The 23877-nt window shown below is 43.0% G+C and overlaps 2 protein-coding genes across 5 annotated transcripts in view; one reads left to right on the top strand and one right to left on the bottom strand.

Annotated features, from left to right (window-relative positions):
* HEXA (hexosaminidase subunit alpha) overlaps nucleotides 1–6918 on the bottom strand; it is a 53951-nt gene extending 47033 nt beyond the window's left edge. Inside the window, exon 1 of one of the 2 annotated variants that reach the window (XM_073012289.1) lies at nucleotides 6612–6918. In XM_073012289.1, the coding sequence (XP_072868390.1) occupies nucleotides 6612–6864 (253 nt within the window). In that variant the 5' untranslated portion in view covers nucleotides 6865–6918. The remainder of the gene's footprint in view (nucleotides 1–6611) is intronic. The other variant, XM_008015999.3, reaches the window with a different exon arrangement.
* Nucleotides 6919–6928: 10 nt separating this feature from the next.
* Nucleotides 6929–23877, top strand: part of TMEM202 (transmembrane protein 202) — a 30109-nt gene continuing 13160 nt past the window's right edge. For 2 of the 3 annotated variants that reach the window (XR_501917.3, XR_005244370.2), the window contains exon 1: nucleotides 6929–7308. The gene's annotated coding sequence lies outside the window, so the exon portion shown is untranslated. Of the gene's footprint in view, nucleotides 7309–13944; nucleotides 16271–23877 lie in introns of those variants that run through there. The other variant, XR_012091538.1, reaches the window with a different exon arrangement.

A 23877-nucleotide genomic window follows, 5' to 3' on the forward strand; every position in this document is an offset into this window, starting at 1 on the left:
CACAGAAAACTCTTCAAACATACACCTCTCTGACCCCTACAGACCCAACCTCCTTTCTTCCGCTGACTTTGTTGTCACTGGCTCCACAAAGATTGTGGAACCTCCTGAGGATGATGCAAATTGATTCTATTTTATCACTTATTTTCAGGGCCAGGAGAAGAAATGTAGGAAACTGCAGAAACATAAGAGTGACCCCTTTCTTTTGTTTTTGTTTCTGGGTTTTTGTTTGTTTATTTGTTTGTTTGCTTTTTTTGAGACAAGGTGTGGCTCTGTTGTCCAGGCTGGAGTGCAATGACATGATCTCGGCTAACTGCAACCTCCACCTCCTGAGCTCAAGCCATCCTCCTACCTCAGCCTCCGGAGTAGCTGGGACTACAGGCATGAGACACCATGCCCAGTTTTATTTCTTAAAAGAAGTACTGGTAAGGCAGTAAAACTCCTTTCCCTCTATATAATCAACAGGAAAGGGATTGAGGCTTATGCCTTTAACAGGCTAAGAAACAGACAACATGCTCTAGCATGAGCTTGTTAAAAACAAACAAACAACAACAAAACAACAGGTATCCACTGTCAAAAACCTTCCAATGCTATGCTTCTTGCTTCTGTTTGGAGGTAAGGAACTGGGGCAGAAGGAAATGGGAGGAAGGGCGTCTCTGGGGCTCGGACTTTTAATTTTTATTGTTTTATTTTTAAAATCACCAAGTTCTTCCCACTATTATACCCTCCTTCAAAGACTGAAAAAACATAACTATTTTCTTGTTATCCTTAGAAATGTCTGGAAGGTAGGCAGAGTTTAAAAAAAAAAAAAGAAGGAAGTAGCAGCAACAGCTTGGAAATTAGGCAATTAGTCTGAAGGCACATAGTTACGGGGTTAATAAACACTTTCTTGGCTGACTCCTGAATAAATCATGTTCCAGACCCTGAGTCCTCCAACGTATATGTGTTCAAACAGAATATCCAAGGCAGGGAAATACCTACAGCTCATGGAAATAAAACTCGAATTTTTTTATAAACCAGGTCTAGGCTACCCACATACACCTTGATCAAGTTTAGCTTCTTGGACTCAGTACTATCCAGGGATACTGGAAAAATATCATGCTTCAGGTAATAAATGGTGGCTCACACCTGTAATCTCAGCACTCTGGGAGGCCGAGGCAAGAGGATCGCTTGAAGCCAGGGGGGTTCAAGACCAGCCTGGACAATATACTAAGACCCCCATCTCTACAAAATGTAAAAAATAAAAAAATTAGCTGGGTGCAGTGGCACGCACCTGTATTCCTAGCTACTCATGAGTGAGGCGGGAAGATTGCTTGAGTCCTGGAGTTCGAGGTTGCAGTAAGCCATGATCACGCCACTGCACTCTAGTCTGAATGACAGAGAAAGACCTGTTTCTTAAAAAAAAAAAAAAAAAGAAAGAAAGAAAAGAAAAGAAAAAGCAGGGCTGTGAGAAGGGAGGCTGGTGGAAGACTACAGGCCAAGCTAATCTAGGCCCTGGGATTCAAAATCAAATATGACACTTATTTTGCCCTTCAACTAAAAACTGTGCTTCTGCTATCACCTTCTTTCTAAAGAGAATTTATTCATCACTGTATTTCTCCTATGTATCCCTCTGTTCTCCACATGCCCCTTCACAAGAAAAGTAATTCTACTACAGAACCTTCTTCCCATGTTGTTTTCTTCCTCTTTGCTTTCAAAACAATAAACTTAGTGGCAACCATGCCTTTGGCAGGAATATGCCTTGTCTTCACCGTGGGAAAGGTTAAAGTCTACTTAGCCACTAGCCTAATTAAAGTGGAGAGAACTAACCAGCATTATTCTTTCTCCCCAGCCCAGCTGCCTGACCTTGTCTGTCTCCCTCCTACATGCAATCCCAATGCATCTCCCACTGTGTGCTGAGTTAAGAGCAGCACAAGTTGGGATCACACAATAAGCAGCACAGTGTGATTATCCTTTGCACAGAATCACACACTTACACTTCAAATTGGAAACCTGAAAGGAAAGGCAATCCTCAATGAAAAACTGCAAATCATATCTTTCTGATGATCTTCTCAGACCTGTAATCCCAACACTTCGGGTGACTGAAGCAGGCAGACTGGGTGAGCCCAGGGGTTTGAGATCAGCTGGGGCAACACGGTGGGACTCCATCTCTACAAAAATTAGCTGTGCACCTGGAGTCCAAGCTACACAGGAGACTGAGATGGGAGAACAGCTTGAGCCTCAGAGGTCGAGGCTGCAGTGGGCTGTGTTTGTGCCACTGCACTCCAGCCTGGGTGACAAAACAAGGCCCTGTCTCTAAAAGAAAAAAAGAAAAGAAAGAAAACAAAACCCAAACCCATAAAGCCTTCTTACAAATATTTACACAAAGTAGCTCTTTAACGTTAATATATTTTACAAATAATAACTACATATCTACAACGTTCCAGATATAGAAGAAAAGGCCAAAGAAGGTATTTTAGGAGAGCCAGATTATACTGAACTATGCTACTTATTAACCCAGTCACTTCTCTCATCTCTGAAGATGAGCAAATCAAATACTGATAAAAGCTGTAGAAGGATACAGATTCTCATACAATCATCTTCCATTCCAGAATAAAAGGGCTGGAGAAGGGAGGGAGGATTATTCTGTTCAAGGACAATGGCATCCTCAGCAACTCATAGAGATGTGCAGGTGAACATCAGACCAGGATGGAAACCTTATAATATCTATGATATACTATGGCTTCTATCAACCAGTTTCAGGAAAAGCAAAGAAGAATGGCCAGTTGCAGTGGCTCACACCTGTAATCCTGAAGTGGGCAGATCACATGAGGCCAGAAGTTCAAGAGCAGCCTGGCCAACGTGGTGAAACCCCGTCACTACTAAACCCCATCTCTACTAAAACACAAAAAATTAGCCAGGCATGGTGGTGGGCGCTTGTAATCCCAGCTACTTGGGAGGCTGAGGCAGGATAATCGCTTGAACCCAGGAGGTGGAGGTTGCAGTGAGTCAAAATCACGCCACTGCATTCCAGCCTGGGCAACAGAGCAAGACTCCATCTCAAAAAAAAAAAAAAAAAATGCAGTCAAATGGCAGAATCAGACTTAGCCACTTTACTTAGAAAAATCTGGGCTTTATCAGCTCCATCAAGCACCATGCTCCACACCATGCTTATTCAGTGTCTGGAGTAACATTAGATGGGTGCCATTCCAAATTCCAAATGATCACATCTTTGCTTTGCAAACAGGATGTGGCTTAATAATCACACAGGGAACTAGATTCATTCAAGTATCTAGTTCCTAAAATGAGTCTATTTAACAGGTTCAACAACATGCAACACACACCCTCCAACTGGTAGAAACACCTCTCAATGACAAAGAAAGGTGGCAAATACTAAACACCTTCACAGACCATTTAGCAACTGGTGGGACTAACCCTTGAAGGTGAATTCAAAATAGAACTGAACCTCAATGCCAGACTTGTTTTTCAGAAAAGAGAGTATGAATTCTTAGTTTCAGGTTTAGATCAAAACCAGAAGTTGTATTGCTTAATGAAAAACACTGGGTCAGCCAGGGGGGCTCATTCCACCCTGTAATCCCAGGACTTTGGTAGGCCAAGGCAAGGGGATCACTTGAGCTCAGGAATTGGAGACCAGCTTGGGCAACATGGTGAAACCTCGTCTACAAAAAATACAAAAATTAGCCAGGTGTGGTGGCATGCTCCTGTGGTCCCAGCTACTCAAGGGGCTGAGGTGGGAGGATCGCTTGAGACCAGGAGGCAGAGGTTGCAGTGAGCCAAGATTGTGTCACTGCACTCCAGCCTGGGTGACTAAGCAAGACTGTCTCAAAAAAACAAAAACAAACAAACAAACAAACAAAACCCACTGGCCCAGAACCTCCAATTAAGTTGTTTGGAGGAAGAGGATGGAAATCTATTAGTTAAGATTTAACCTGCATATGTTGCCTTCTTAACTAAAATCAGACTCACAAAGGAATGTATTCTGGCTTCAGTCTTGTTGGTACTGCTTTCCCTCTATTTGCTTCCCATGCTATTGCTTCATCCTTGTTTCTGCAGAACTAGGATTTTAGCTTAAAGTCACCTAAAAGCCTCCACAGGAAACTATGTTCCAAAGGGAAAACTCCATGGGGAGAACAATAGAGAAAGAAGTTACTTTTAAGTCTTTAGTAATGTTCACCCAACCCAGTCTTCATTTTCTCTCAAAGGACAAGAACCCTCAACTAATAAAGCAAATGAACTTACAGGAAGGTAATATATGGAAATAAACATCTTATTGAATTCATCTGGCTCTAAATCTCTTTCGTTAGGGAATTTATAGTATTTCATTGTCTCACAATCTCTCGATTTCTATCTACTTGATTAAACTATGGTACTATAGCAATGGAGGTGAAGGCCTAATTTAGAAGTATAGGAATTAGGCAAGGCATGGTGGCTCATGCCCATAATCCCAGCACTTTGAGAGGCCAAGGTGGGTGGATCACTTGAGGCCAGGAGTTCGAGACCAGCCTGGCCAACATGGTGAAACCCCATCTCTACTAAAAATAGAAAAATTAGCTGGGCGTGGTGGCAAACACCTGTAGTCCCTGCTACACAGGGGGCTGACGCAGGAGAATCGCTTGAACCCAGGAGGCGGAGGTTGCAGTGAGCTGAGATCATATCACTGCACTCAGCCTCAGTATATGCTGAGTGATAAAGCAAGACTCCATCTCAAAAAAAAAAAAAAGGCCGGGCGCGGTGGCTCAAGCCTGTAATCCCAGCACTTTGGGAGGCCGAGACGGGCGGATCACAAGGTCAGGAGATCGAGACCATCCTGGCTAACATGGTGAAACCCCGTCTCTACTAAAAAAATACAAAAAAACTAGCTGGGTGAGATCTGGCCACTGCACTCCAGCCTGGGCAACAGAGCGAGACTCCGTCTCAAAAAAAAAAAAAAAAAAAAAAGGAAAGGAATTATTCTCATGTATACAGTACTAGTAAACAACCTACAAAGCTTTTGAGCATCTTATAATCCACTGTGTACCACTGTTTCATATTTTCATATTTCTGTAATTGAACTATAGAATCTAGGGCTAGGTCTTAAGACTTTTCTCGTAACCTTCAGAGTGCCCAGCACTGGGACTGACACATACCAGTTAGAAGGATCTTTTTTCCCCCCACCATAAACCAGGCTCAAACTCTTCTATAACCCAAATCAACATATTCTGAGTGCCAATCTTGTGTAAGGCACTCTATTATTTGTCATGCAGGATTCAGAGGAAAATGTGATCTACCACACTCAAAAGCAGGCCTCTTATCCTCTCCAGCTTAATGCATTTTACCAGTTAAGGACTACTCTGATGCTGAGATGGTACTTCTTTCCCTAAATCAAATGTCATGTGTTTAATTAAATGCTTTTAATTCCATATATCAAATAACTTTTGTGAAAGTAATTTAAACACACTTGAAACATCATATAGAATATGACTATATGACTCAACTGTAAATGTGGCTCCCACCCCCATAACATCTATACAATATAACCAAAGAGCTAGATTCCAGGAGATTATCAAGAAACTTCTAAATTTTGAACCCATGCAGCAGAATTGTATTCCTTTACATTGTTGACTCGACTTATATATGTGCTGTGGAATAATTGTCCTCAAATGCAATTTTCACTACTGATTACATAGCTGCCTAAAAGAAAACTGTTAGCCCCTTCCATTTTATATCAAACCAACGTCTAAAGTGCTCTTGACTCTTCAACCCCACATTTTCCCCACCCTCATCCCTCCTCAATCCCCAGAACCCACTCATCACATCCACTAGACCTGAAATTTGAGCTCAATCATAACTCTTTGTGCCTCTGCTCAAGCCCTTCTTCCTGTCTGGAATACCTTCTTTTCAGTCCCGGCTAATTACATCTACCACCCCATTCCAAGTAGCCGCTGGAAACTCACTTCCTTATGTTCTATGACTTCTTTCACAGTTTATACTTGTTTTGTTTTGGGGGGGTTGTTTTTTTGAGACGGAGTCTCCCTCTGCTGCCCAGGCTGGAGTGCAGTGGCGCGATCTCGGCTCACGACAACCTCCACCTCCTGGGTTCAAGCGATTCTCCCGCCTTAGCACCCCGAGTAGCTGGGACTACAGGCGCGCACCACCACGCCCGGCTAATTTTTTGTATTTTTGGTAGAGACGTGGTTTCACGGTGTTGGTCAGGCTGGTCTCGAACTCCTGACCTCGTGATCCGTCCGCCAAACAGTCTATGTGCTAGACACTTGTATGTAACCTTGCATAGTTCTTGTATTATGTCTCCCCAATTTTGAGTGTTTTCTCTGGTCTCCTCTACCCAGCCCTTGGCCACAGCCTCACTAGGACCCTGGACAGCTTGAACACGGTCAGAAGGATCACCTAAGATTTTTGCTGGCACAGTATTTTCCATAAATTAATCTCCTGATTGAACCGTAGTCCTATAGTAGTTATCTTTGGATGTAAACCTAATACAGCTCGAGAAGGAAGTGGAGTGCTTGTGATCAGAGGGCTGGGCAAAAGTCCAGAGGGCGTCTCTGTAGCCCTGGGGGAGCTGTCCCCAGGCAGGCTCTCTCAGGGCCCGGGAACAGGGCGGGACAAGTTCGACTGACCTGTGCGGTAAGGACGGGGCCAAGACCCGGAACCGAAAAGCAGGTCACGATAGCGCTGGAAGGCCTCGTCGAGGACTGAGCAGCCAGGCTGCGCGGCGGAGCTGATATCGTACTGGAATTGAAAGTTGTTCGGGTAAAGGACGTAGCGCTGGTCGGAGGTTTGGATGTTCTGAGGCCAGGGCCAGAGGGCGGTCGCCCGTCCTGCGAACGCTGCCGCCAGCAGCAGCGAAAAACTAAGCCTGGAGCTTGCCATGGCCCGCCGGTCTCCCCTCTCGGAGAGGCCTGGCCACGTGAGACCCTGGTCAGGTGAGCGGCGCCCGCGTGACTATCGGCGAATCACGTGACCAGAGGCGGCTCTGCGCCTGCGACCCCGGGAGGACCCACTCCCTGCCCTTTCACTTCCGGCCTGGACGTGAGGCTCCTGCTGCATGCAGCGGGTAGTGCCGGGGTCGGCAACTGCTCGGCTCCCCAGACGCCTTTCGGGCCCAGTAGAACCGTAAATAACCCGCCACCCCTGCGGCCGTGCAGCCTCTGATGGAACTAGACAGCTCACCCGACTCGAGAAGCACGGGGTGGGGAGGCAAGGACGCAGGGCGAGCTGGAAAAGAAAGTTTCCCAGATGGCTCCAGGGTGAATCTTGAATGTTGTGATGGAGCTCGCCAGGCCTACTGGGAGGTAAAGGACTTCCCAGGCTGAAGTAAGTTCAGCAGCAGAAAAACGGAGGATTAAAACCACAAGTCGTTGTGATGTGAAATTTCGTGGGGCAAGAAAGGGCCGGAAGTGGGTAGTCTGCACGGCTCTGCTAGAGAGGGGATCACAAGATCACAAAAATGTGATCTACTTATGACTGGAAAAAATGTGTACTTTCAGAGCCAGCTCGAGGCATTCCATTGCCTCCGATATGAGCTCTTCCCTTCAAGATTGACTATAAATCTCTTAGTTAGCAACTCACATCCCCTTTCCCCAGACAAAACCCCACGTACCCCGGCGTGTATTTACTGAAAGCAGTAAGATATTGCTGGGCCTTTGGGTGCAAGATGGGGAGTGCTCAGAGATAATGACAGGGGCCTGGTCCTGCAGGGTCTTACATAGGAAGTCGAGGAATTTATTCTCTGAGGAATTGAAAATCATCCCGAAAGATCAGCATTTTAGAAATATCATGTTGAATAGTTGCATAAAAAACCAGTTAGGAGGCCCCTTTTTATTGGAGGTAGAGAATAAGGAGAGACTGAACTACAGAAGTCGGGAAGGAAGAGCACTGTAGATCCAAGAAATAGTGGGTATCCAGAAGAGAGGCTTGAGAAGTGATCAAGGAGAATTCCACAGTTATCAGAGACCCTGTCTTCCTTGTTCACCACTATATTACCAGAACATAATGCAAATAATGCTATTGTTATTGGGTGGCATTATTTAGTTAGTAGGTACTTTTTAAAATTTTAAAATTTAATTTTAGTATTAAAATACATGTAAAGATCAGGAAAATGAACTTTTAAAATTAAGGGCTTTCACTGGGCATGATAACACATCCCTGTAGTCCCAGCTACTCCCAGCTATTCAGGAGGCTAAGGTGGGAGGATCACTTGAACCAAGGAGTTCAAGTTTAGCCTGGGCAATATAGTGAAACCCTTTCTCAAAAACAAATAAAGGGCTACTGAAATTGAAATCATGATAATTTATGTTCAGCTCGTAGATACCTAATTGCTAGTTATGCATACATGGCTTTGATGGGAAATCAAAGAAACATTCTGACAATACAGAAATTCATCAAGCAATTTGTCTTTGACAGTTGATTATTCAAGAACAGAGCTTGTAGCAAAAAAAGCAGAAATTAGATCCCATAGTCATCAGGTTCAGATTCTAAGGCATGCATTCTTACACTAATTTCTTCTTTGCTCAAATCTTAATTTTCATCAGCATTAGTAAGTGTCTGGGTACTCTGCCCGTCAGGAGAGATGTTACCAAAGGTACAAAGGAAAAGGATTTGAAAAGTATTGTCAGAAGAGCCACGTTCATAATCAGACCCACAGGATCAATAATTTGGGGGAGTGTTCAGAGCAGTTTCAAGGATGACAGCAGTAGATCAAAGTAGAATTTCAGGACTGAGCATATGCCAAGGCACCCTTTTATGTGATATTCAACCTGTACCAGAAGGGAGGAGTCATTTAAAAGAGTTACACAAGATGAAAGAGCTAGATCCAAATAAAGACATTATAAAAATTACTAATGGGGCCGAGCATGGTGGATTACAAGGATTCAGTTATTTAATTATTACTGAAAGAGTTCTTTTAGACTTAACCAGATTTTTAAATCAAATATTCTTATGCATACATAAAAGTAAGTTACACAAGATAAATTTGTTGATCTTCCAAAATATCCCCTCTTACTATACACTAGAGTGGGGTTTTGGCATAACGGCAGACAAATAGATGGAATGGAATAGAGGGTCCAGGAAAAGAGCCATTTGATTATTACTCGATTTCAACAAAGACACCAATTTAATTTAGTGGGGAAAGCAAGTTATTTTCAATAAAAGGTGATAAAGAAAATAGATACCCCTCCCACCAACAGTGTAAAAGTGTTCCTATTTCTCCACATCCTCTCCAGCACCTGTTGTTTCCTGACTTTTGAATGATCGCCATTCTAACTGGTGTGAGATGGTATCTCATTGTGGTTTTGATTTGCATTTCTCTGATGGCCAGTGATGATGAGCATTTTTTCATGTGTCTATTGGCTGTATGAATGTCTTCTTTTGAGAAATGTCTGTTCATATCCTTTGCCCACTTTTGGATGGGGTTGTTTGTTTTTTTCTTGTAAATTTGTTTGAGTTCTTTGTAGGTTCTGGATATTAGCCCTTTGTCAGATGAGTAGATTGCAAAAATTTTCTCCCATTCTGTAGGTTGCCTGCTCACTCTGATGGTAGTTTCTTTTGCTGTGCAGAAGCTCTTTAGTTTGATGAGATCCCATTTGTCAATTTTGGCTTTTGTTGCCGTTGCTTTTGGTGTTTTAGACATGAAGTCTTTGCCCATGCCTATGTCCTGAATGGTACTACCTAGGTTTTCCTCTAGGATTTTTATGGTATTAGGTCTAACATTTAAGTCTCTAATCCATCTTGAATTAATTTTCGTATAAGGAGTAAGGAAAGGATCCAGTTTCAGCTTTCTACTTATGGCTAGCCAGTTTTCCCAGCACCATTTATTAAATAGGGAATCCTTTCCCCATTTCTTGTTTCTCTCAGGTTTGTCAAAGATCAGATGGCTGTAGATGTGTGGTATTATTTCTGAGGACTCTGTTCTGTTCCATTGGTCTATATCTCTGTTTTGGTACCAGTACCATGCTGTTTTGGTTACTGTAGCCTTGTAGTATAGTTTGAAGTCAGGTAGCGTGATGCCTCCAGCTTTGTTCTTTTGACTTAGGATTGTCTTGGAGATGCGGGCTCTTTTTTGGTTCCATATGAACTTTAAAGCAGTTTTTTCCAATTCTGTGAAGAAGCTCATTGGTAGCTTGATGGGGATGGCATTGAATCTATAAATTACCTTGGGCAGTATGGCCATTTTCACGATATTGATTCTTCCTATCCATGAGCATGGTATGTTCTTCCATTTGTTTGTGTCCTCTTTGATTTCACTGAGCAGTGATTTGTAGTTCTCCTTGAAGAGGTCCTTTACATCCCTTGTAAGTTGGATTCCTAGGTATTTTATTCTCTTTGAAGCAATTGTGAATGGAAGTTCATTCCTGATTTGGCAACCATTATGGAAAACAGTATGGCGATTCCTCAAGGATCTAGAACTAGATGTACCATATGACCCAGCCATCCCATTACTGGGTATATACCCAAAGGATTATAAATTATGCTGCTATAAGGACACATGCACACGTATGTTTATTGCAGCACTATTCACAATAGCAAAGACTTGGAATCAACCCAAATGTCCATCAGTGACAGATTGGATTAAGAAAATGTGGCACATATACACCATGGAATACTATGCAGCCATAAAAAAGGATGAGTTTGTGTCCTTTGTAGGGACATGGATGCAGCTGGAAACCATCATTCTTAGCAAACTATCACAAGAACAGAAAACCAAACACCGCATGTTCTCACTCGTAGGTGGGAACTGAACAATGAGATCACTTGGACTCGGGAAGGGGAACATCACACACCGGGGCCTATCATGGGGAGGGGGGAGGGGGGAGGGATTGCATTGGGAGTTATACCTGATGTAAATGATGAGTTGATGGGTGCAGCACACCAACATGGCACAAGTATACATATGTAGCAAACCTGCACGTTGTGCACATGTACCCTACAACTTGAAGTTTAATAATAATAAATAAATTAAAAAAAAAAAAAAAAAAAGAAAATAACCATACTCATGCAAAAAAAAAAAAAAAAAAAAAAAAAAAAAAGAAAATAGATACCCCTATGTGGGGAAAATGAACAATGATCCCCTACCTCACAGCATACGCAAACTTAATTAAAAATGGATCACAGGCTGGGGATGGTGGCTCACACCTGCAATTCCAGCACTGTAGGAGGCCAAGATGGGAGGATCACTTGAGCCCAGGAGTTCAAGACCAGCATGGATAATACAAGGAAACTTCATTTCTCTTTTTTTTTTTTTTTTTGAGATGGGGGTGGTTAATGGGTACAAAAAAACGTAGACTGAATAAGACGTACTATTCGAGAGCACAACAGGGTGACTATAGTCAATAATAGCTGTATATTTTAAAAGAACTTAAAAGAATATAACTGGATTGTTTACAACTCAAAGGATAAATGATTGAGAGTATGGATAACCCCATTCTCCATGATGTGCTTGTTTCACATTGGACGCCTATATCAAAACATCTCATGTACCCCATAAATATATGCACCTACTATGTACCACAGAAACTTAAAATTAAAATTAGACTGGGCATGGTAGCTCATGCCTGTAATCCCAGCACTTTGGGAGGCTGAGGCGGGTGAATCACTTGAGGTCAGAAGTTTGAGACCAGCCTGGCCAACACGGTCAAACCCCATCTCTACTAAAAATACAAAAATTAGCACGGTGGCAGGCACCTGTAATCCCAGCTACTTGGGAGGCTGAGGCAGGAGGGTCACTTGAACCCAGGAGGTGGAGGTTGCAGTGAGCCAAGATCACGCTGCTGCACTCCAGCCTGGGTGGAGGTTCTATCTCAAAAAAAAATTAAATATAAATTTTAAAAATGAATAAACAGTTTTTAACAATATGAATTATTTAAATTAATATATATACAACATTGCCATCAATTTTGACAGTAAATGAATATCGAAAATATGTAATAAATTATATAATATTTGATTATTTTTTCTTTATTAAAGGCAGCTTGTTAAATGAATAAAAACATTTAATTTTCATATCTATATCTTCTAATAAAATTAATTTACAGATCAGAAAAATAATTCACTGTCAGACAATGTGCCCAGGTTTTTGGCTTATAAATTAGGGGATCAGAAAGCAGGAAATAAATAATTTGCCTCAGGAAGTCTTTTACAATGGAGGTGAACTTTGAATTGACTCCCAAAGCATGAGTTAGCCAGGCAGGGAAGGGGAGCATAGGCAAAGCACAGAGGTGTGAAAGAGGATGACGTATTGAACGAAGGGTTTATGGGGCTAGCAAAAGAAAATGTGCCACGATTACCTCACTTCCTGGTCCTCTACCATACTCTCTTCTCTCTGCAATGCCTTTCCCACTTCCCAATCCCTCTGCCTACTTGAAGGTCTAAACTTATATTTTACCATCCTGGAAATCTCTGACTTCTCAAATCTGGATAAGATCCCCCTCTGTGATCCCATAACTCTCTGAGTTAATCTCACGTATCTCAAAGTACAGTTGACCCTTGAACAACATGGGTTTGAACTGCCCTGGTCCATCTATACACAGATACTATGTAGCCAAAGGCAGATGGAAAACACAGTGTTCTTGGGATGCAAACCCCATGGGTATGGAGGACCATCTGCAGGACTTGAGTATATGCAGAGTATATGCAGATTTTGGTATTCTTGGAAGGTTGGGGACATGGGGGAGGCGGGTCCTGGAACCAATCCCTTGAGTATATTGGGGTATGGCTCTATTGTTATTGTTTGTCCATTTGTCTGTCTGTTCCACTACAGTAAAAGCTCCTGCAATCTCAAACTCTTGGGCTCAAGGGATCCTCCCATATCAGCCTCCCAAGTAGGTGGGACTACAGGCACATGCTACCATGCCAAGCTAATTTTTAAAGTTTTTATAGAGATGGGTCTCCCTATGTTGCCCAGGCTGGTCTCAAACTCTTGGGCTCAAGCGATCCTCCTGCCTCAGGCTTCCAAAGTGCTGCAATTATAGGTAACGCCACTGGCCCAGCCATCCTGACACTCTTTAAACCCATTCCATTTCACATGCCTCTGCCTCTGCTTTACCCTGTTGCCTCCAAGCTCTTTCCTTCCTATCTCTAAATTTGCAAAACTCTATGCAATTTATCAGTACTGAACATATACAATTTTATGTAGGGTTTCTAAAAATGTGTCCAGGGCCCAGTGTGGTGGCTTATGCCTGTAATCCCAGCACTTTGGGAGGCCGAGGCAGGGGGATTACTTGAGCCCAGGAGTTCGAGACCAACCTGGGCAACACAGGGAGACCCCATCTCTATCTCTACCCAAAAGAAAATGTTGTGTCCAGTTTCTTTTTTAGCCCAATCCCCTCCTGTCTTCTAGTCTTATAATTATCCCAGTTATTCAGGTTTACTCACTAAGTCTTAGCTGACTTTCCTAAAACTAGACATACACCCCTTGTAATAACTGACTTTGTCCTATATCCATCCAATCTGAGGCTATAAATAGACCTTTCTTTTCTTTTCTTGTTTGTAGAGACTTGCTGTACTTTTTAAAGATCTTGCTATATTGCCCAGACTGGTCTTGAACTCCTAGCCTCAAGCAATCCTCCCTCTTGGCCTCCCAAAGTGCTGGGATGACTATTGTGAGCCGCCACACCCAGCCAGACTTTTATTTATGGCCTGAATTTTTTACAAAGGTTTTTTTTGTGTGTCATAAAACTAGAAAAACTAGAGCCCCAGGGGAACTTTTGACGGATCTGAGCTAAAGGAGTGACAGTGGAAAGGAAGCTGTGGGACAAATGCAATAATATTTCAGACACGGAATAATGGAACTCAGCAGCTAACTGGGTGCTGTGGGAATGCGGACAAAGGAAAGGGAAGAGGAAAAGATGTGAGGGTGTACCAGCTTGGAAAGGAAAAGAGCATGACTTTAGTTATTCATTTAACGAGTATTTCTTTTTTCTTTCCTTTCTTTCTTTTTTTTTTTTTTTGAGACAGGATCTTTGTTGCCCTGACTGGAGTGTGCAGTGGCACCATCACAGCTCACTACATTTCCCCAGGGAATGATGATACACTGGCTCAGTACAAATGGAAGAGCAGATACTGGGAAAAGAGGATGAGCTCCGCGACATGCTGTTGTGAGGGATTTTTTTTTTTTTTTTGGAGACAGAGTCTTGCTCTGTCGCCCAAGCTGGAGTGCAGTGGCACAACCTTGGCTCACTGCAACCTCCACCTCTCAGGTTCAAGCGATTCTCCTGTCTCAGCCTCCCAAGTAGCCGGGATTACAGGTGCATGCCACCACGCCTGGCTAATTTTTGTATTTTTAGTAGAGGTGGGGTTTCACCACATTGGCCGAGCTGGTCTCGAACTCCTGATCTCAGGTGATCCACCTGCCTTGGCCTCCCAAGGTGCTGGGCTTGCAGGTGTGAGCCACTGCCTCCAACCTGTTTTGAGGGATTTTAACAGACAATTAGGATGTCCAGCAGAGCTGAGACTGGTGGCTCACCAAAGAGCTTTAAGAGTCATCTGCCCAGAGATAACAGTTGAAATCATGAAAATGCATGAGTCAAGGGAAAACGGGAAAAGGGAAAGATAGCTAAAAATTAGAGGTAAAGACGAGAGAGGTTTGTCTCGTCTTTACTTGTGGAACCCAGACTGGAATTACAATGGAGGGATTAACTCTGAGTGGGAGAATCAGAACAATCTTGATTTGCTAGTGGCTAGTAGAGTAGACTCAGATCAGAGGTGATGTTGATGAGGAGAAAGGCAAGAAAGGACCTTTTCAAGGTCTCCTCAATTCAGCCTCTACATCAGGGGTCCCCAGGCCACAGACTGGTACTGGTCTGTGGTCTGTTAGGAACTGAGCCTCACAGCAGGAGGTGATCAGAGGACCAGCGGGCATTACTGCTTGAGCTCCACCTCCTGTCAGATCAGAAGCAGCATTAGATTCTCATGGGAGTAGGAATCCTATTGTGAACTGCATATGTGAGGGATCTAGGTTGCACACTCCTTATGAGAATCTAATGCCTGATGATCTGGTGGAACGGTGTCATCCCGAAACCATCCCAACTCATTCTCCCCCTCCCCACCACCCCCCCACCCATTCCACGAAAAACTGTCTTCCACAAAACCAGTTTCTGGTACCAAGAAAGTTGGGGACCGCTGCTCTACACTACTGTTAGAGTTTTATTTGTCTAAATTGTATTTCTGATCAAGTCATCTTCCTTCTCCAGAACTTTTAATGGCTATGGAATGCTATCAGGATTAAATCCACTGTTATGATCAGGGCCTTTTGCTTGCAAGGGATAGAGACTTATGTTATTTCAGAAAAACAAAAGTCTATGAAAGGGATATACAGAGCAAACCCAGAAAAGCACAAAACCAAATTTCAAAAAGAGCAGAAATCAAGGGCCTGGCTACTCTCTCATCTCCCTCTCTTTCTTAGTTTTCTTCTACTCCTCTCAGAATGTCTGATCAGTTTTCCTCTTTGTTTGTCAGCTACTTCAGCTGCCTTATAACCTCTATTTCCTCCTGACTGGAGTGTTGCACAAGACACGTAATGGCTACCTCAGCCCTACTCCATCTAATGTTCGAGCTCTAGGACCCTCTCATTCTCCCGTCTATGCCAGTGGTGATCCTACTGTCCTCCAAAGCTCTGTGCAAATCAAGATTGTTCTGATTCTCCCAGTCAGAGTTAACCCCTCCATTGTAATTCCATAGTCTGGGTTCCACAAGTACAGCTCTTACCACATCCAAACTCATGTTATGATTATTTATGCATGTTCAACACTCCCATGTATCTTGGAAGGCACATGCCATATCTTAGCTCTTTTGTTTTTGTTTTTTGAGATGAAGTCTTGCTGTGTCACCCAGGCTGGAGTGCAGCGGCACCATATTGGCTTACTGCAACCTCCACCTCCTGGGTTCAAGCGATTCTCCTGCCTCAGCCTCCCGAGTAGCTCAGATTACAGGTGCCCACTACTACACCAGGCTAATTTTTGTATTTTTAATAGAGACAGGGTTTCACCATGTTAGTCAGGCTGGCCTCGTACTCCTGACCTTAGGTGATCCACCTGCCTAGGCCTCCCAAAGTGCTGGGATTATAGGCATGAGCCACTGCGCCTGGCCATATCTTAGCTCTTTTAACTGACTTTATCATATCACTGTAATGGTATACACACACACATATATGTGTGTGTATGTGTATATATATATGCAGTTTGCTAATTATAAACTATTCCCATGAATTTACACATCATATCTCTTAAAAGGCTGTTTTTTAATCTGTGTGATGATGGTGTTGATTAAAATGTATATAAAACTTCTTCCAACTCCATGATTTTATTTTGTTAGAAAAAATTAACACACCTTCAGCAGTCACATTTTAAAAATAAGATTTAAACTATTATATTTCTATAGTGTACTAGACTGAGAGCATTACAGATCTACAGATATAAAATGAAATAGCAACTGCCCTTCATTCTGTCTTCAATATATTTTTCCCCTAATGAAACTTTAGGGATATTTGTATCCATCTCTCCATTACAGGCCGGTAGAACAGGAAGAACAAAACTAACGACTTGTATGTAACTCCTAACACTTGAGGGTTTTAGACCTTTTACAAATAAGGGACAACAGGATTGGACCCATTTTAGGGACACAAAGTTCCACTCAAGATAGAAAGTGACTCAAGATATACCTTGGAAACCTTGCTAGTGCTAGGCCACACTGGGTGATGTCTTCAGCAATTGTTTTTTGAGGCAGAGTCTTGCTCTTTTGCCCAGGTTGGAGTGCAGTGGGACAGTCTTGGCTCACTGCGACCTCCACCTCCTGGACTCAAGCAATCCTGCCATCTCACCCTGCCAGTAGCTGGGACTGTAGGTCTGTACCACCATGCCCAGCTAATTTTTGTATTTTTAACAGAGACAGTCTTTCACTATGTTGGTCAGGCTGGTCTCAAACTCCTCGCCTCAAGTGATCCCTCTTCCTCGGCCTCTCAAAGTGCTGGGATTACAGACATGAGTCACTGCAACTGGCTGTCCTCAGCATCTTTGTGAAAATGCACTGAGTAGGCATCAGTTGGGCACAGTGCTGAGCAAGGCACTAACAATAACAATAAGGAATTACAAGATTTCTATCTGGCGTTATAAAGAAGGAAATGCTACTAAAAGAAGGAAAATATGTGGTATGTGTTTTCATCTGTATTAGCATAGACTGTGTCTCAGAGCACATATATGAAACCAGTGCCTCTGGAGAGGGATATTGGGTGGGTAAGGCATAGGATGGCAGGGTGATTCCCTGTATATCCTTTTGTGTGTTTTGTATTTTGTACCATGTAAATATGTTCCCCCTATAACATTTTTTAGTTTTTTTAAAAAGTCTGTGTCATTTCCTTTAATTCTTTTTTTTTTTTTTTTTTTTTTTTTTTTTTTTTTTTTTTTTGAGACGGAGTCTGGCTCTGTCGCCCAGGCTGGAGTGCAGTGGCCTGATCTCAGCTCACTGCAAGCTCCGCCTCCCGGGTTTACGCCATTCTCCTGCCTCAGCCTCCGGAGTAGCTGGGACTACAGGCGCCCGCCACCTCGCCCGGCTAGTTTTTTGTATTTTTAGTAGAGACGGGGTTTCACCTTGTTCGCCAGGATGGTCTCGATCTCCTGACCTCGTGATCCGCCCGTCTCGGCCTCCCAAAGTGCTGGGATTACAGGCTTGAGCCACCGCGCCCGGCCCATTTCCTTTAATTCTTACAATAATGCCACGAGGAATGTATTGTTAATATCTCCTTTACCATGGGAGCTGTTTGATTAGGGCTCTTCCCACTTTAAGCTTATATCAAGGTTGGTTAAACTCATGGAAAAACATCAGAAGTCCTATCCAGGGTTAGACCAATAGTCCAGGGCCTCCGATATTGGGATTTTTAGATCAAAATTGGACAAATTTATAGGGATATGATAGCTATGGTTTAAGGCCCGTTCAGTGGGGACTCCTTCTGCCTAGACTACATCTGCCTGCCCCAGGCATCCTGAGAGCTGCATCGGACTAGGATTATCTTGAGTCTAACCTGGCCCCTTAGGCCTCATTCCTAAAGAGTTGATGGTGATACATTTTATGGCACAGCTGCTCATGTTGACCAAATCCACAAAAATAATCTGAAATCCCCTGAAGGGAGGTGGGACAATGATGAAATGGAGTGTATAAATCCTTTACAGAAAGCAATTCAGGTCTTATGTTATTCTGCACTGGAATTTCCCAGTGGGCTTTGCTCACTCCTTGCCTTCTTCCCATTCTCTTCTTGCTTGAGTCCTCTATATCTTATTTTCCTTCCTTGACTAATAGCCAAGCTATACCCTCCAGGAACCCCAGAGCACAGATCCCTGTAACATTTCTGTCCTGTGGCCGACCACTAACATTTGGCTTCATAAAATGTTAGTGACATATTACTGTGATACAGGTTTCCAAAACACAATTCGCTGATGCTAGGAGTGGACTCTTCGGTGGTAAGAGCACAGTCTAAATGTCTTACCTCTGTTTGGAGTGCCCTTTGGATCTTTCTCTTAGATTCCTTTTTATTTTTTTGGAGTTGGAGTTTCACTCTGTTGTCCAGGCTAGAGTGCATGATCTTGAGTCATTGCAGCCTCCGCATCCTGGGTTCAAGTGATTCTTGTGCCTCAACCTCCCGAGTAGCTGGAATTACAGGCACATGCCACCAAGCCTGGCTAGTTTTTGTATTTTTAGTAGAGTTGGGGTTTCGCCATGTTGGCCAGACTGGTCTCGAACTCCCAACCTCAGGTGAGGAAACTGAGAACTAGCGAGGTGAAGTGCTGTTCCTCAAGAGTAAGGATAGAATCCTATTCATTGTGATACTTCCAGCACCTAGCACAGTGCCAGGTGCCTAGTGGGTGCTCAATAAATATTTGTCAAATGTAAAAATTTATTCCTTATTGTACATAGTATACTGCTTTGCATGCCAATACATTTTTAAATTGAAATTATTTGACCAAGGTCGAATGCAGCCAAAGGGTGGCAGGGCTGGAAACAGACCACAGATGTGTGGCCATCCTGAAAAGGGCTCTCATTACCACACTGGAACTGTGCCTGTGCCTCTGGAAATGCCTACAATCATGCCCCCTTCGTTTGGGTTTTTTTTTTTTTTGATGGAGTCTTGCTCTGTCGCCCAGGCTGGAGTGCAGTGGCGTGATCTTGGCTCACTGCAATGCCATGTTGCCCAGGCTGCAGTGCAGTGGCACAATCACAGCTCACTGCAGCCTCAATCTCCTGGGCTCAAGTGATCCTCCCATCTAGGCCTCCCAAATAACTGGGACCAAAGGTGCACACCACCACACCCAGCTAATTTTTTTTTTTTAATTTTTAGTAGAGATGAGGTCTCACTATGTTGCCCATGCTGGCCCCCTTGACGTTGAATGCAGTTTAATAATGGAGATTTCTGTGCCTACATCCTTTTCTTAGCCCACTGCCTTATCCTAGAAAGGAATGATAATTGGATTTGAATTTGCATGGCCAACTTTCAATTAACCCTAGAACTAGAAAGAAGTAATGATGCGAATAATCCAAGAGTCACTGTGTTTGGCCAGTGCTATTCCTACCTGATAGTAGCTGACTGACTTATTTTCCTAAAGAAAGTTTGCTTAGGAGAGTATTAAAAATCCATTAACCTTCCTTGAGTTTACATTAGCCAGACAGTGGCAGGAGGCCAGGGGAAGGACAAAGCATTGTTCAGAGCCAATAAGTGAACATACAAGTAACTATGAAGTAATTATAGCTCTAACCATGAAGACAAAGGTCAAAGACATAGTGATTCTTCCCATTATGATAAACGATGTTATGTAATATAAGAATGTTCCAAAAATGAAAAAGATTCTTTGCATTCTAGGTGCAAAAGGTTAAATACTTGATGTTCTTGTCAGAGATGTTTTAGTTGCAAGGAAGAGAACTCCAACTAGCTCAAGAGTGAGGAGTTTATCATCTTTACAAGCATCTAGAAGTAAACTAAGTATAGCCATGGTCAAATGGGCGAGAATGCCTTATTAGGAACCAAAGCTACCCCTTGGTCTCTCAGGACCCACCCTTCTCTCATCCCTTTTCCTGCATCTGCTTCATTCTCCTGTTATTTCCAATTCATTCTCTTAGTGTTCCAGTGTTCCAAAAGAGAAAATGTGATTGGCCCAGCTAGGAAGAGATGTCATTCTTGAGCCAGACATTAAAGATGCATACTATAGTCCGGGTGTGGTGGCTCACGCCTATAATCCCATCACCTTGGGAGGCCGAGGCGGGTGGATCGCTTGAGGTCAGGAGTTTGAAACCGGCTTGGCCAATGTGGTGAAACCCCATCTGTACTTAAAAAAAATACAAAAATTAGCCAGATATGGTAGTGTGTGCCTGTAGCTCCTGTAGCTACTCTGGAGGCTGAGGCAGGAGAATTGCTTGAACTGGAAAGGCAGAGGTTGCAGTGAGCCCAGATCACACCATCTGTTGCATTCCAACCTGGGCAACAGAGCAAGACTCTGTCTCAAAAAAAAAAAAAAAGTTAAAGACACATACTACAGATAAGGATGGTAGTTTCATCTAAGCCACAGATGATCAAAGCTCTGTCTTTGAGCAGGTGCTAGGGAGGGGAACAGATTCACTTAGAAAAGGATATGGGAGAGGCAATGACTGTCATTTCTTTATTGTAAAAGCAACACACACTTATTTTGAAAAATTTAAACACCAAATATTATGTGTAGAAAGTATGACTCTCAGTTCACCAACTCAGCTATATAGAAATTATAAGTGTTTTCTACAACAAATTAATTTCTAATTTCATGACCCAATTCCCCAATCTGCTGGGCTACAAGGAAATGTCACCACAGTCCTTCCTGATGTTTACGCCTTTCCTGGGGCTTATTTCACACTCTTGAGCCCTTTATGGTGCCAAGAGGCCATATAGAAGCCTGAGAGATAAAGACTACCATAACTTTAGCACATATTTCTTTCTTTTTTTTTTTTTTTTGAGACAGAGTCTCGCTCTGTCACCCAGGCTGGAGTGCAGTGGCGCAATCTCCACTCACTGCAAGCTCTGCCTCCCGGGTTCACGCCATTCTCCTGCCTCAGCCTCCCATATAGCTGGGACTACGGGCGCCCGCCACCGTGCCCAGCTAATTTTTGTATTTTTAGTAGAGACAGGGTTTCACCGTGTTAGCCAGGATGGTCTCAATCTCCTGACCTCGTGATCTGCCCGTCTCGGCCTCCCAAAGTGCTGGGATTACAGGCGTGAGCCACCGCGCCGGCCTTTAACACATATTTCTGTTTATGTATGTATGATATAATATGTATGGTTCTTTCTTTCTTTTTTTTTTTCTTTTGAGATGGAGTCTCGCTCTGTCTGCTAGGCCCCCATGCAGTGGCGCGATCTTGGCTCACTGCAACCTCCGCCTCCTGGATTCAAGCCTCAGTCTCCCGAATAGCTGGGATTACAGGCACCCGCCACCACGCTTGGTTAATTTTTGTATTTTTAGTAGAGATGGGGTTTCACCATGTTGGCCAAGCTGGTCTTGAACTCCTGACCTTGTGATCCACCCACCTTGGCCTCCTGAAGCGGTAGGATTACAGGCGTGAGCCACCACGCCTGGCTGGTTATTTCTATGTGTGACCATCATTTTCTTTTCTTTCTTCTTTTCTTTCTTTTTATTTGAGACAGGGTCTTGCCCTGTCACCCAGGCTGGAGTGCAGTGGCGCAATCACTGCTCACTGCAGCCTCGACATCCCAGGCTCAAGTGATCCTCCCACCTCAGCCTCCCAAGTGGCTGAGACTATACCTGGCTAATTTTTGTATTTTTAGCAGAGACAGAATTTTGCTATGTTGCACAGGCTGGTCTTGAATTTCTGTGTTCAAGAGATCTGCTTGCCTTGGCCCCACAAAGTGTTGGGCTTATAGACATGAGCCATGGCACCCAGCCTATTTTCTTTCTCTCTTTGTGTGTGTGTGTGTGTGTGTGTGTGTGTGTGTTTGTTTGGTTTTTTTTTTTGAGACAGAGTTTCCCTCTTGTTGCCCAGGCTGGAGTGCAATGGCACAATCTTGGCTCGCTGCAAACTCCGCCTCCTGGGTTCAAGTGATTCTCCTGCTTCAGCCTCCTGAGTAGCTGGAATTACAGGCATGTGCCACCATGTCCAGCCAATTTTGTATTTTTAGTAGAGAGAGGGTTTCTCCGTGTTGGTCAGGCTGGTCTCAAACTCCCGACCTTAGGTGATCTGCCCACCTCAGCCTCCCAAATTGCTGGGATTACAAACATGAGCCACCGCGCCCAGCCCAGCCCGGCTGTTTTCTATATACACACATTTATAATACTTCAAAACAAAAAAATCAGGGCATGATGTAACCACTATTTTATAAATTTTTCAATTGATAATATATTAGGGGCATCTTTTCATGTGCACCTATAAAGAGCTAATAGTCTATTTTTATTCCATTTTTATTATTTATCTCTTTGAGACAGGATCTCACTCCGTCACCCAGGCTGGAGTGTAGTGGCATAAACACGGCTTACTGAATCCTCGACCTCCCTGGCCCAAGCAATCTTCCCACCTCAGTCCCCCGAGTAGCTGGGACCTCAGACATGCGCCACCACACCTGACTAATTTTTGTGTTTTTTTGTAGAGATGGGGTTTCACCATGTTGCCCAGGCTGGTCTCGAAATTCTGGGCTTAAGCCCAGAATTCTTGCCCCCCTCCAGCCTCCCAAAGTGCTGGAATTATAGGCGTGAGCCACGGTGCCCAGCCTATTTTTTATTTTATCAAGTGGAGAAAAAACTAACAATAGGAACAACCCGCATATTATTATTGATACTTTTAATGTGATAGATTTAGAATCTTACATTCTACACAAATATATTTAAAACTTTGTACGTTACACATGGTTTTTAAATGCCTAAAGGACATTTAGGAAAACTGGCTAAATGACAAATGTTACTAAATTCCAAAAGGAAAGGAGTTCTTGTAGGGCATGTTATTTGACCGTAATATATTAAAACTAAAAAAAAAAAAAAAAAAAAAAAAAAACTAGACATGTGGATATATTTTTTAAATTCTAGATAATTCTTGGCTTGAGTATATAAACAAATACTCCTAGCACTATATTAAAGAATAATGTACTATGTTCATAAATACTTTATTACAGGAATGTAAAATTAGATAAATGTTAAGAAATGTATCAATGCAATTTTTACACTAAATAGATTAAAGAAGAAAAGCCATATTCTAGAGGCTAAGAGGGAATTTGATACAGCCATTCTAAATTTTTAAATCTTAATAAAATAGAAATGGAATGGAACTTCTTTAACACAAAAATGAATATACAAATAAAGACCAGTAAAGCCAGTTCCATTAAAGTCAAGAGTAAGATAATGATGCCCATCACCCTTAATACTTCATGAAGACTATTCTAAAGGGTCTAATCAATGCAATATGACTATTTTTTTTGAGATGGAGTCTCTCTTTGTTGCCTGGGCTGGAGTGCAGTGGTGTAGTCTTGGCTCACTACAACCTCTGCCTCCCAGGTTCAAGCATTTCTCCTGCTTCAGCCTCCCGAGTAGCTGGGATTGCAGGTGTGTGCCACCACACCCAGCTAATTTTTTTGTATTTTTAGTAGAGATGGGGTTTCACCATGTTGGCCAGCCTGGTCTCGAATGCCTGACCTCAAGTGATCCACCCGCCGAGGCCTCCGAAAGTGTTGCATTACAGGCGTGAGCCACCATGCCAGGCCAGTGCAATATGACATATTTTGTAAAGAGAGAAACAGAATGATCATCATTTGCAGATGATAGGATGTTTACCTAGAAAATCTAAGAGAAATTGGCCAACAGAATGATTAGAATTTAAATAATTCAGTCAAATGACCAGATTAAAGGTAAATACATTGAAAAAATAATTTATTCATTAGCA

The sequence above is a fragment of the Chlorocebus sabaeus genome, chromosome 26 (assembly GCF_047675955.1).
Source record: "Chlorocebus sabaeus isolate Y175 chromosome 26, mChlSab1.0.hap1, whole genome shotgun sequence".
NCBI classification, from domain to species: Eukaryota; Metazoa; Chordata; class Mammalia; order Primates; family Cercopithecidae; genus Chlorocebus; species Chlorocebus sabaeus.